Here is a 14,327-nt window from a genome sequence, read left to right on the forward strand (position 1 = left end):
GTGAGGAAAAACTGTATCAATCCATAGTGTTTTTTGAGGAAAAACTTGTATTTACTTGTAATTACAATTCTTAACCAGCTTAATATTTAAAAAATAAAATTGACAAAGATAATTTTAGGAAAAAACATAACGAAAACAGAAAAAAATCATAGTGGGAAAAAACATTGTAGCAACCAATAGTAATTTTCGATGAAAGTTAAAGTGCTTTCCTCACATATTGTAACTGTAATTTTTAACCAGCTCAATATTAAAAAATAAAATAAAAAAAGATAATTTCGGAGAAAATCATAAAAAAAAACCATGCGGAGAAACACTGTAGCAATAAACAATGTTTTAAAGAAAAAAAATTACAAAACTAAATTCTCAATCAGCTTCATATTAAAAAAAATCAAAAAATATAATTTTAAAAAATAAAGAAATAAAATAGAAAAACTATGTGGAAAAACATCAGCAGCAATCCACAGTATTTTCAAGAAAAAAATTACAAAGCAAAAATTTTAACCAGGTCAATATTTAAAAAGTAAAATCAACAAAAATAATTTTGGAAAAAACAAAAGAAAAAATAAATGAAAAAAAAAGAAAAATTAGGAAAGTTGAAAAAAAAAGTAATTTTGAAAAAAAATATTTAAAAAAAACGAAAAAAAAAAAAGTGGGGAAGAATCACTGTGGATTACTGTTGTAATCCACAGTGAAATGTGTGTGGGGGAACAGTTAAAAAAATCGAAAAATATAATTTTCAAAAATAAAGAAATAAAATAGAAAAACTATGTGGAAAAACATCGCAGCAATCCACAGTATTTTCAAGAAAAAAATTACAAAGCAAAAATTTTAACCATGTCAATATTTAAAAATTAAAATCAACAAAAATAAATGAAAAAAAGAAAAATTAGGAAAGTTGAAAAAAAAAATTTGAAAATTTTTTTTGAAAAAAAAATGAAAAAAAAAGGGAAAAGTAATAAAAAAAAAGGGGAAGAATCATTGTGGATTACTGTTGTAATCCACAGTGAAATGTGTGTGGGGGAACAGTGATCCCCCCACACGGTTTAATAAAAAAAACCATGCGGAGAAATACATTGTAGCAATAAACAATATTGTAAAGAAAAAAATTACAAAACTAAATTCTCAATCAGCTTCATATTAAAAAAAAATCAAAAAATATAATTTAAAAAATAAAGAAATAAAATAGAAAAACTATGTGGAAAAACATCGCAGCAATCCACAGTATTTTCAAGAAAAAAATTAAAAAGCAAAAATTTTAACCAGGTCAATATTTAAAAAGTAAAATCAACAAAAATAATTTTGGAAAAAACTAATGAAAAAATAAATGAAAAAAAAGAAAAATTAGGAAAGTTGAAAAAAAAAGTAATTTTGAAAAAAAAAATTTAAAAACGAAAAAAAAAAAGTGGGGAAAAATCATTGTGGATTACTGTTGTAATCCACAGTGAAATGTGTGTGGGGGAACAATTAAAAAAAATCAAAAAAATATAATTTTAAAAAATAAAGAAATAAAATAGGAAAACTATGTGGAAAAACATCGCAGCAATCCATAGTATTTTCAAGAAAAAAATTACAAAGCAAAAATTTTAACCATGTCAATATTTAAAAAGTAAAATCAACAAAAATAATTTTGAAAAAAACAAAAAAAAATAAATGAAAAAAAGAAAAATTAGGAAAGTTGAAAAAAAAAACAAAAAAAAAAGGAAAAGTAAAAAAAAAAAGAAAAAAAAAAGGAAGAATCACTGTGGATTACTGTTGTAATCCACAGTGAAATGTGTGTGGGGGATAGTGATTCCCCCACACAGTTTAGTATATTAGTTAATGTGCTAGCTATTTTTTATTTTTTAAAATATATTTTATATTTATAAAAATATTATATTAGTTTTATCCAAATTGATAATAATTATAAAAACAGTATAAAAATACAAAAAAATCCATTGTAAGTTAGTTTTAAAATTATTTTTTTCAAAAGTATTTTACTCGTACTGTGCTTCTAAAATACAAAAAGACGCGTCCATCTCTATTTAATCCGACAGTGACAAACTCTAGTATTATGGAGAGAATGTGCTATCAATAATTTACTGTGGGAATGACACAATTATCATTTTACTATCTTGATTGTCTTGATCATAGTATTAAAATTTAGCCGGGCCGGTGGGTCCAGAGGACGGAGCTAAGATTATTTGTTAGGGAGAGGCAAAATTAATATAATAAAATATATATTTTTTTTAATTTATTGTATATTAGTTGTAAAACAAAACCTACATAATTTAGTTTTATTCAAATAATTTACTACAAACATATAATGACCTTTGTATAAGGTAAAAAAGTTTAGAGCAATACCAAATTGAGTCAAATCATTAATGAAGTTAATTTCATCTTTATAATGTATCCATCACTTTAATGTTGTTGGTCTTTATACCTATCAAATATAAACATACAAAGTATATAAGAAACATTAGTTAAAACGAAGTATTATTTATATTTGATAAACTTTGAAATAAAGCAAAAAATAATAAAAAATGATTCTTACATATTTATTTTAATTGTACTCGTCGTTCTTTCATAGAATATAAATCATCGATTATCATATCAATTGTGAATCTTTCAGCAATTTATTTTTCTATATAGACAATCAAATAATTTACAAGAAAATCATCCTTCATCCAATAGCGAAGTCTTGTTTTAACAATCTTTATCGCTGAAGAAGCTCGTTCAGTAGGCTATGAGTTATTAATATTTTTTCTTTTTTTCTCGAAAAAAGAATCAATTATTCTTATTTTATTAATGGCTCAACCTAAAATCAAAACATATATCGTAAGAAAAAATTGATAATTTTGGTGGCTCTGCTAAAAACATAACATAAAAAAATCCAAGCATAATCAAAACAAACCAATAAAATATATCTAATTAATTAGAAAAAAAATCACTATAACAAGAATTCAAAAAACAATTGGTAGAACTAGCAGATCTGAGAAAAAAAAAGGAGAAAAAATGGTAAAATTATAAAAAAAAACCTCATTAAATTATTAACAAACATCTCAAAACAAAACAAAAATATATTTTAAATTTAAGTTACCCTGTTTTGTTTGATGAAAGATAAATTAATTAGTAGCTCTGCTTCAATCTTTTTGTAGAAAAATTTTGCTCGCGATTTATGTTTTTATTTTTGTTTTTGATCGGCTGCAGGATTTATATTAGGATAAATTGATGGCTCTGCTTTTTATTTCACAAAGTAATGCCTTTATATTTTTTTTCTTTTCCACGTAGATCAAGAGTAAATTAAAAGGAAATAAAAAATAAAATCACAATTAATTAAGATTCCCACCTCCTTAAAATAAAAAAATATAACCCTCCCTCATATTTAATTATCTAATTACCTAATAATATATATATATATATATATATATATATATATATATATATATTGTAGGGGCCCCTGCTTGCCCCCCCTGCTTCGGCTCCTGGGTGGGTCGATCCGGGACCCGGCCGATCCGGGGCTAGAACCGGGTCGGGTTGAAGAAAAAACAGGGGAAGAAAAAACCTGGTGTGGTCCAGTTGACCTAGCAAGATCATGTTGCAACCCGTTGATTTTTATTTTATTTTACTAAAACGATGTCGTTTTGATTTTTTTATTTTTTTTAAATTGACTCGAAAGACCCGGTCAAAACCCGGAACTCGGATCTTGGACCGGACCGATCACCAAACCGGGTCTAACAACTATGGTCTTGATAGACGCTAACTCTAAGTATAAACATGTTTTTTAAAGAAGTATTAGTTTTTGTTACTTCTTGAAATTAAAAATAAAATAAACCTCAAACTTACAAGTCCAAACAAAATATTTTTTGAGCTCAAGGATCCAAAATACAACCTATCCTGTATTTTATTTAGTTATTTTTTTATGGAAATATTTTACTTTATCTGTACTTAAAAATAATAAAAAAGCAACAGTGCACATACCATGCCCCTGCATTTTTCTAATTACGAGACAATAAGAACGAATTCCGTGAAAAAATCTTAACCACTTGTTGGTGTTATGTTTTTTGAACACACAAGTGAAATCCGTAAACATTTTATATTATCTGGAAAACTGGTCTGGTTAGATTACGAGGACGAACAACATTGCTTTTCTATCATATTTAACTGGCTTTACATGATTATTATTTTTCAGGATAAATTCAATTATATTTTCTGGAAAAAAATTAACCTATGCAATTCAGGCTATTTAGAAGTGCGGTTGTGGTTACTTTTCAAAATGTTTTTCATGCCGAAATGCATTAAAATGATGTTTTTTTATTTTTTAAAAATTATTTTTGAGATCAGCGCATCAAAACAATCCAAAACATAAAAAAATTAATTTTTAGCAAAAAAACAATTTGAATTTTTTAGAAATGCGAATTGATCCGTATTTCCAAACATGCTCGAAGTGCGGTGTTATTTTTAATCAATAAATTATTAACTTCAAATAAGGTTGTCAATTTCGTTTCGTTTCTTTCTGAATGGCCGGAACATTTTATACCAATTCAAAAAACATAATAATTTTCATCTCATTTCAAATATCGGTCTGTTCCGTATTTTTCGGATAAATTTCGACCGAAATATTCCGGTTTTATTTCACATGTTTCGTTCCGCGCTTGAAAAACATTTGAATCAAATTGAACCCGGTTCAATTTGATTAATTAAACCATCCAGGTATAAACTGTAAAAAACTCTTTTTCATTACTATTTTCAATAACAATGATATTAATGATGATATTGAGAATGATTATTACTATTTTCATTAACAATTATATTAATTTTTTAAAATTAGATTTGTCACTAATATATATAGTTTATATTCATGTTGTTTTTTTCATGTTTGTACTTTGTAGGAATTTAAACAAAACAAGTTATATTTTAGATTCCATTAGTCTTCATAACATTGACTTTTTGAATGAATGGATTTGTGAAGAATCTAGCATTTTTTACAAAGAGAATATAAGTTGAGAGACTATTAAAGCACCTTTGTCTCCTTTAACTTTAGAGGATGAAAATATATGTTTTGATAACGAGAATGAGGTTGATGAAAATGATCAACTATTAAAATATTTAGTTGGTGACTTTCCCTGCATACCACCACGAGATCAAAATCCTTATTTATATTTTAATGATGAATATGATGTTTGATTTATGTTTTTTTTGTGTTAAAACATTTTATTTCATAATATTTTGGTATTTTGTTTAAGTTGAATTACTTTAAGTTAAAGTTTTATTTAATCTTGACTATTTAGGAATATTTTAAAATTTAAAATTATATTTGTTTGACATTGTGTTTGTATTGTATAATTTATAATTAATTTATCTTGAATTTGAAGTATATTTGTTGAATTACACACACACACACATGAACAATACAACCCCAAAACAGCATGCTAGAACACTCCAAAACTAAAATATTTTATTCAAATTAAAAAAATAAAATATTTATCAAAACAGAATTGACACCCTTCACTTCAATTATTAATTAACTATTATTGGTTTACAAGAATTAACTCTCATGTAACTCTCTTTTTTCAATTCTGTATCAAAAATTACTCATTCATTATTTTTATGAACAAGTTGGATTTTAAATAAGAATAAAATTAGTGGTTTGATAATTTTATAAGATTGAAATAGGTCAATCGATGAATTTTTTTTTCTCTCGGACAACGAAATTTGGAAGCACATGTATGTAGCTGTCAAAGTTAAGTGTGTAATTTGACAGAAACAACAAACTTGATAGGGCAAACCGAAGTTTATCTTTTAAAAAACCCACTTCTCTTGCAATAAATAATTTTTTTATAAAAAAAATTGCAAAAAAGTATTATCTTCTCTTCAACAAAAAGCCAACAACCAGCAAGGGGGGACTTCTGATGACTGAGAGGCCTCGAGGCTGGTCTGGAGCATAGAAAAGCTAAAATGGGAAGGACACGAAGAACGGGAAGGAAGACAAGACCTCATGGTGGTGGAGTTGTTACAATAGATCTTGAGTCTGGTAAAAATTTTCTACCCATCAAAAAGTTTCTCTCCTTTTTTGCTCTACCAAGTCATGTTTATTAATTTTTATTTTTCATTTTTGTTGTTGATGTCTGTTGTTTTTCATGAATTGTATGAAAAGTTAGTGTTTTGTTGTCTGGATTAGCATGGGTTTGCAATCCGTGTTCTTCTCAGCCACCCACAACACTAAAACACAAGTAAAACTTGAAGCTTTAACTGGACTAGAACTTCAGGACTTGAAAAAAAGATAAATTAATTGAAGTTGCACATGGATTATTAGTTGAAGTTGCACCATGGGTTTTTCACTGTGGAATTGCTTATGAACCTCAGAACTAGAAGAAACCCACAAATGATTTGTTGATTCTACTGGATATGAACTATAATGTTCTTTGCTCATGGCTAGCCTTTGGAAATTCTCATGCTCACGATAGTTAGTCTTAAACCATCGAGGTATTTGTTTAGCTTTCTTAACAAAGTCCTTTTTCTCGATAAATTTTTTTTTTTTTTTTGAGAACACTGGAAGGCTGGCCATAACTATGTCAAAAGATTGAAAGAGTTTTAACAGGCTAGTCTTATTGTTTTCTAACTAACATGATAATTTGTATACAGGATTTAGAAATTCTAGATTCTCTGCCTTTTACCAATCCATTTGCTCAAGTTTTGCGTGAGTGATGAATTGTGAAATTTGACTTGTCGTGCTTTTACAGAGGGTTGCACAGATCAACCTTCAAAACATCGCACATGTTGGAAGCATATCCAAGCTCGTATGCATGCTCGAAGAACAAGGATGACCAAAAAACAAGCTGAAGAAATTGAAAGCTTTAAATTAACATCCCCATGCTTTTTACAGACAATTCCTTGCCGTGAGCGATCAAAGAAAAGATTCAAGCGCAATAATGCAGTCTCAAAACTGAAAAAAGAGCTAGATAGTGTTTCTTTCAACTGCTACATGGAGTAAGTTGGTCTTTCCTATTCTGGTAAGGTAGACTGATTTACAAATTTATTGACTGTGCTATCTCTCTGGAATGTGTAGAAATTTGTGGAAGAGCTTCTCAGAAGACAAGAAGATGTCCTTCGCATACCTTGACAGCTTATGGTTTACCATGTATACAGAAGCATCCTCTGGAGTGAAAGTCCTGGAATGGATCAAGAGGAAACACATCTTTTCAAAGAAATATGTTCTTGTTCCTATTGTTCGCTGGTAGGTATTTCTGTTAGCTGGTCAACTTGATATCTTGCTTTGTGTTAGTGCGTACGATTTTACTGCTTGAAATCGTTCTCTTTAGGTGTCACTGGAGCCTCTTGATCTTTTGCCACTTTGGTGAGAGTTTGCTATCAGAAAACATAACACCATGCATGTTGCTACTGGATTCACTTGAGATGGCAAGTCCTAAGCGGCTTGAACCAGACATAAGAAAGTATGTGTTATGCTTTTGTGAAAACAATTTTTTCCTTTCCAGAGTATAGTAGTCAAATATTTGTTAGCGCTCCATTTCCAGGTTTGTATGGGACATCTACGAATCAGAGGGCAGGCCTGAAAACAAGCATATGATTTCTCAGATTCCATTATTGGTGCCCAAGGTGAACTTGGCATTGGTCCTTGAAAACTTCCTATTTATAGCTGCTTGGAAATTCACTCACGTATGTTTTTGGAATTTTCCAGGTGCCACAACAGAGAAATGGTGTCGAATGTGGCAACTATGTCCTCAACTTTATAAATTTGTTTGTGCAAGATGCTCCCGAGAACTTTCACATGGAGGGTTACCCTTATTTTGTAGGTTTTTCCTGTTGCTGGCACGTTTATTAAATGAAGCAAGTATCGTGTGTTTTCGTGATTGGGTGTTATTTGCTTTAAACTGCAGATGAAAGACAATTGGTTCAGTCCTGAAGGATTGGAGCACTTCTGCGAGAAACTTGAATCCCTTGAAAGCGATATCCTTTAGTTCTACAAGATCTAACATTAATATTATCATTCGTGTCGCGTACAACACTGATTGCTTGTATTATTCTTGGTTATATGATGAGATTAGGGGCAGACAATGATTGGTCATTTACGCAAGAGGTGTATATATTGCAAGTTCTGCTCTAGGTTCCTAACTATTAGTATTTCCTTGATGTCTTACATTTATTGTATAAAAAGCTATCATGAAGATGAAATGTAAGAACAAACTGCTGCAACAGTTAAGATTAGCAGCGCCAATTAGAATTTTGAGAACTAAGGTACTAGGTTAGTGATGACTCCATCTTGATACTGTCATTCGCTGTTGGGTTTGAGGGCAGGAAAGCTCAAGCCTTACCAAGCTTTCAACTTTTCTGTGATGATCCTTCTCTGGAAACAGGCCAGGCTTTGAGAAGTTCCAGAGGCCATTTCTTCCATTCCCGTGTGCTGCAAAAGAATCAAGGTTTCTTGCAAACTTGAAGTCTGAGCTGCGTTTCTCATAGCACTGGTTGTTCGGCTTTACAGAAAAAGAATGGAGCGCGGTATGTTAAAATCGATAGTATCCTTTTTCTCTATACGACGGTGAAGTTGAACAGTAGTTTCCCCTCCCCTTGTCGGAAAGTCGGAAAAAAAAAAGGAAAAAGAAAAACAAAATCTCTCCCTATATACACGTGTGTTAAAAATGTATTTTTTAAATTTTTTGACGGTCATGTATTCTCGAGTCGGGTTCGGTGTATAGAAATCGAAGCAAGTCTCTCTCTCGCTAGGGTTTACACAACCCAACCTATATGCATCCTTCATTTAAATTTAAGTAGAAATAGTATATGAGAAATAAATTTATTTACCATCCAAATTTGAAATTACCGAAACACTCTAAAAATTAAAATCAATTCACAAGCAAATATCTGAATTTAATTCATGAAAAAGGAATCTAACATCACACCAACAAAAAAACAGTACAACAAGCTTAACGCATGGCGGGTTTAAGATGTGTTTAGAATAAAAATTTTAAATTTTTTTTATTTAAAATAATTTTTTTTATATTTTCAAATCATACTGATGTTAAAAATAATTTTTTAAAAAAATATATATATTTTTTATTTTAATATCTTTCTAATAAAAAACCATCACCTATTACCATCTCCAACAGGTTATTAATGCACGGTATTGTAGCCTCTAATTTACCTCCCGTCCACTCACGATCCGCACAGGTTTTTCTGCTCGTGCCTTGTTTCAATCGAAGTTCAATCTTGAAATTGAAAGCATCCAGTCTTGAAGATGGATTTGAAGAGCAAGATTGCTTGTGGGACTAGGAAGCTAATAACATGTAACACGGGTAGATGAGACGGCGAGGGTTAGAAGAAGAGAAGGAAAGAGACGGTGAAGGATTTTGTAAAAAATAGGGTGTGTTGATAAGGGTATTTTTAAAATATTAATTTTAATATCAATTCAAATGAAAATTACTGTAGTAAATTAGAGGGTATTTGCTTTTATATATTTTTTTAGAATTTAATTTTTATTTGGAATTTAAATCCATCTTCAATAAGATTTAAAATACAAAAATTTAGGTGTTGTAGCTTGCTTTTTGGCACACTTATATAAATTTAGGTGTTGCAGGTTTGAGAATATGAGAGAGAGGTGATAAAAACAAAATAAACAAACATGGATGACATGCACTTTTCTATCTTTTTTCCTTTATTTTCCCCTGGTTTTTTTCTTGCTAGTCCAAAAAAATCGATTATATTCATTTACTTTTTTATTTTTTACATGATTTTTAAACACAATTATAAATTTTTATTTCAATTTTAATAATTTTGGTTTCAATTATTATGTATATGACATGAAAATAATAATATTAATAATAAATTTTTCATGAAAATTAAATTAAAATAATTTTTTAATTCTTAAATTTTTTAAATAGATTATAAATAAGATTTTATCATATTTATGATCTTTTTTATTTTTTAATCAGGCATAAAATTTAAATATGTTATTTGATATTTTTTATTAACTCGATGTAGCAATCATATAATTTTTTTTACTATAAACAACGAGTTAAAAATATTTTGTTCATCAAGATAAATAAAAGACATGTTAATAAAAAAAATTCTATCTTAAAAAAAGAAAAAAATTTCAAAACAAATAGTTTAATAACAATGATAAAAAAAATTTCATAGACCTTGGATTTTTTTACATTTAAAAAATTATTGATCCCCACATCAGGACATTCAAACTAGTGTTACCTAAATAAAACTTTCATGATAACCTAAAAAAAATAATAGATAGAGACATTTGACCACAAATTGGATGATGAACAAAGTCCATCCACCCAAATCCTCAGGTCATCCTAACCTCCAAGGCCCAAAAGCACATACGGACCCACACAACCCTCCAAAACCATAACGGCCACAAACTAACCACCCTTTCAGAAAGCTGAAGCTCGAACGATTTAATAATTTTTTTTCCCTGAACAAAAAAGAAAAGAAAGGTAACACAACACAGAGACAGAGATGCTAAGCAGGACAGTTGTTTCAGTGTCTGCTGTTTCTTCTTCCTCTTCAACATCTCCATCTCGAATCTTGTGCAAAGTAAACCCAACAATCCCTAAATTCTTGGGTCTGAAAGGACCCTCTCATAATTTCACAAACTGTACCACATGGAACAAAAATTTGAACTTGAGTAGAAAGTGCAATACAAGAATGGAGAATTTCACGACCAAAGCATCAGCAGCAGCTCAGCCTTTAAAAAACGCAGACGAGCTCATTGACTCTGTTGAGACTTTCATCTTTGATTGTGATGGTCAGTGTCTCTCGCTCTCTTTTAAGTTTCTTTTCAATTCATTTCTTGAATGAAAAAAGTTTTTCTTTTCTCTTTTCATGTACTAATGAAGGGGAAAATGATTTGCAGGAGTTATATGGAAAGGAGATAAATTGATCGACGGCGTCCCTCAAACTCTTGATATGCTCCGTTCAAGGGTTTGTATTTAGTTTATGTGATAGTGCATTTTTCTTCTTCTTTTCTTGTGCTGTTAGTGTTTATTTTCTTTTGTAAGATTGTGGGTTTTCTTTGTTGGTTTCAGGGGAAGAGACTAGTTTTTGTTACAAACAACTCAACAAAGTCTAGGAAACAATATGGTAAAAAGTTCGAGACACTTGGTCTTGATGTCAGTGAGGTTAGTAAGTCACAACCCTTTCTTTTCTATTCTTTTGTTTTGTTTCAGCAACTTCTTTATATCCATCCCATTGTTTCAGGAAGAAATTTTCGCATCATCCTTTGCAGCTGCGGCCTATTTGAAGTCAATTGATTTCCCAAAAGATAAAAAGGTTTTTTTTTTTTTATGAATTTCTTAGAATGAGGTTTTGTTATAATTGTGTGGTTACAGTTGTGAGGATTATGAGATGTAGTGGTTGATAGTGGACTGATATCCGGGCATGATTTTTAGGTTTACGTGGTTGGTGAGGATGGCATCTTGAAGGAGCTTGAGCTTGCTGGATTTCAGTATCTTGGTGGGCCAGTATGTATGAGTTCCAATTTGCATTATATCTCACCTCATCTTTTATACATGCTTTGAAATATTCAGCTTTTAGATGACAGTATGATACCAGAAATTGCCACGAGTGATTCAATATTGTGCAACGTGATTCAATATTCAGATTTGAAATATTCAACTTGCAATAATATATGTTTCTGCTAATGCCATTTTTCTAGCTTACTGACTGGTTAGCAGTAGCTTTTTGGATTAATATGTTATTTCTAATTTGTACTGTTCACTTATACAGGAAGATGGTGGGAAAAAGATAGAGCTGAAGCCTGGGTTTCTAATGGAGCACGATAAGGATGTAAATTTCTTTTCTTTTTTCTTTTCCTTTCAATAGAGCATTCCTTGACAGGCAACTTGAGTTGGACATCCCTAGGTTTTGTTTTGTTACAGTTGCAATTGAGGAGCCAAAGTAGCGTCCTTTCCCAAAATTTGGGCTTGCTAAAGATGTTTCTTCATTGCTTCTAGGTTGGGGCAGTTGTTGTTGGATTTGATCGCTATTTCAACTACTACAAAGTCCAGTATGGAACACTCTGTATAAGGGAAAATCCTGGATGCCTCTTCATTGCTACAAATCGCGATGCAGTCACCCATCTTACAGATGCTCAGGAGTGGGCAGGTTCTCATCTCCCCGTCATCATCACAATTTATGTGTCATTGTTTTCTAATCGTGTTAAGGTTATATAGGTTGTGATGCATGATGTATAGAAAATGAAATATGCAATGATCTCCAATATTCAGCTTGATGCCAATTTCAAATGAAAACTGTGGCATCAGAAGACTTGTACACCCTTGGCCTTTTGAAGAGCTACATATCAGCAATGAGTAAACTAATGGAGTTGTCTGTCATCCTTCCAAACATTAAATTGAGTGTTCTGATGACATGAAGTTCAAATCAGTTCCATCTATGCAATTTCAGCATCAATAAGATATGATAACATGATTATCGAGGACTTTGAGTACATGGACTAAAAAATAGGTGAAAGCTGTCCTTTTGTATTGACAGCTTGAAGGTTCAAATGTATGCAAATGTGGTTAATAAGTGAGTGTTATGTGATAACAGCTCTATTGTAACACATGTAGAAATATGAGCTAGTATAGGAATAGCGAGAAACAGTTGGGATTAGACTTCCAGATACCTGTTCCCACTTTAGGATTATGGTTTAAATTACATGCAAGGCACTGGTCCAAGCAACAACTGTTGCACTAATCTATTTTGGAGGTTTACATTATGATAATTCCTTGCATCCTCCTTTTGGGTAAGACTAACTTGTTCAGATCAAACCTGTCACCATGTTATGTTTATTTATGTTCCTCGCATGTTTTTCCAGAATCCATTATAACGTGTGCTTAATATATAATTTCAGGCGGTGGTTCTATGGTCGGTGCTTTCGTTGGTTCAACTCAGCGTGAGCCACTAGTTGTGGGAAAGCCCTCAACTTTTATGATGGATTACTTAGCCAACAAGTACGGCTTACAATACTTTAATTTTTCTTTTATTCTCCAATCTCTTTGAATTGAGCAAATTCAGGATGAGAAATGCATGATTTGCAGACAGCTCAAACACTGCTTAAGCATTCTCTACATCAATTTGTCAAATTATAGGATTCCATGTCCACCAACCACCATGTATTTGAATTCATATTATTCATGGTTAAGCAAGTATTGTTTGGTCAGCAAGTTTGTAATCTAGGATTTACCTCAAACCACCCCATTGTTTCACCAAATGAGCTTCGAGTACCAATCATACATGTATGGAGTACCTTCTCGTGCATGCTATTTCTGTTGTGTTGCTATAAGGTTGGTCTTGCACAAGTATAGGAAATTCCATTCTAACAAGTGGTTGCTTTTCTTTATCAGTAGCAGAGAAAAAAATATGACTTCTAACTTCCATATAAACACACTATTGTGGACAAGTTTTCCTCACCTTTGCATGTTATTTTCATGTATTTGATCAAAAACAGATTCGGGATTCTCAAGTCACAGATATGCATGGTTGGGGACAGATTGGATACTGATATTCTGTTTGGACAAAATGGTGGTTGCAAAACTCTTCTCGTTCTCTCTGGTAACTAATTAATGCAGATTTTCCTCTCCTAACTTTTGCCTGTACATTATATGCACTCTAATCGAGGATTTTATTCCAAAAAGGTGTGACCTCATTGTCAATGCTTCAAAGTCCAGGCAACTCCATCCAACCAGATTTCTACACCAACAAAATTTCTGATTTTCTTTCCCTCAAAGCTGCAGCTGTATGAGCATGCAATGACATTGTGTGCTGCGTTTAGGCCCATCTCTTATTTTTTCAATTATAATTGCAGATATACATTCCTGTATTTTTTTCCTTCAAAATCTAGAAGAAGAGATGTTGCAATTTATAGAAATCAGCAAGATGGAAACTTGTTTCACTTTTATTTATATTTTTCTCAAGCTCCACTTGAAATTTATTTCTAACAAGTTCCATTCTTGTTACGTGTCCTTGGGGAGATAAAGGGAAGGGTGCGGCAACATTAGCAGCTGTAGCTGTTAAAATCTGCGGTTGTATTAACCAGATAGATTTGACGAAAGTTCTTAAATTTAGATATGTATTGTCCTAGAGAGCAGATACTGAAGTAACGCACACCATTTTTCTTACTGTGTTTACATAAATTTGCTACCTGACAAAAAGGGTACTTTTCTTTCACGAGACATCCTCTGTTTTAACCTTTGTGTCTGTTCTGCGGTTTCTTTGTGCATCTTGTGTTGTTTTTTTCATTGTTTCCATGTTGTTCAACCAGTCTCGATGATGCTAAGGCATACCACAAGCTTTGGCAATTTAATTCTGGTAAAATCTTTAGC

The 14,327-nt window shown here is 31.2% G+C and overlaps 2 protein-coding genes across 2 annotated transcripts; both read left to right on the forward strand.

Annotated features, from left to right (window-relative positions):
- Positions 1-5,807: 5,807 nt before the first annotated feature.
- On the forward strand, positions 5,808-8,212 carry LOC7474397 (probable ubiquitin-like-specific protease 2A). The gene is made up of 7 exons (XM_002315078.4): positions 5,808-6,010; positions 6,720-6,966; positions 7,046-7,213; positions 7,299-7,430; positions 7,512-7,593; positions 7,676-7,786; positions 7,875-8,212. The coding sequence occupies exons 1-7, from the start codon at positions 5,935-5,937 to the stop codon at positions 7,953-7,955; spliced, it is 897 nt and encodes a 298-aa protein (XP_002315114.1). The 5' UTR covers positions 5,808-5,934; the 3' UTR covers positions 7,956-8,212.
- Positions 8,213-10,362: 2,150 nt separating this feature from the next.
- Positions 10,363-13,907, forward strand: LOC7464598 (phosphoglycolate phosphatase 1A, chloroplastic). The gene is made up of 10 exons (XM_002315079.4): positions 10,363-10,750; positions 10,859-10,926; positions 11,031-11,123; positions 11,203-11,274; positions 11,394-11,465; positions 11,731-11,790; positions 11,958-12,108; positions 12,857-12,956; positions 13,454-13,557; positions 13,641-13,907. Exons 1-10 carry the CDS (start codon positions 10,462-10,464, stop codon positions 13,745-13,747), a joined length of 1,116 nt encoding a protein of 371 aa, XP_002315115.2. The 5' UTR covers positions 10,363-10,461; the 3' UTR covers positions 13,748-13,907.
- Positions 13,908-14,327: the final 420 nt, after the last annotated feature.

Source organism: Populus trichocarpa, chromosome 10 (assembly GCF_000002775.5).
Source record: "Populus trichocarpa isolate Nisqually-1 chromosome 10, P.trichocarpa_v4.1, whole genome shotgun sequence".
NCBI classification, from domain to species: domain Eukaryota; kingdom Viridiplantae; phylum Streptophyta; class Magnoliopsida; order Malpighiales; family Salicaceae; genus Populus; species Populus trichocarpa.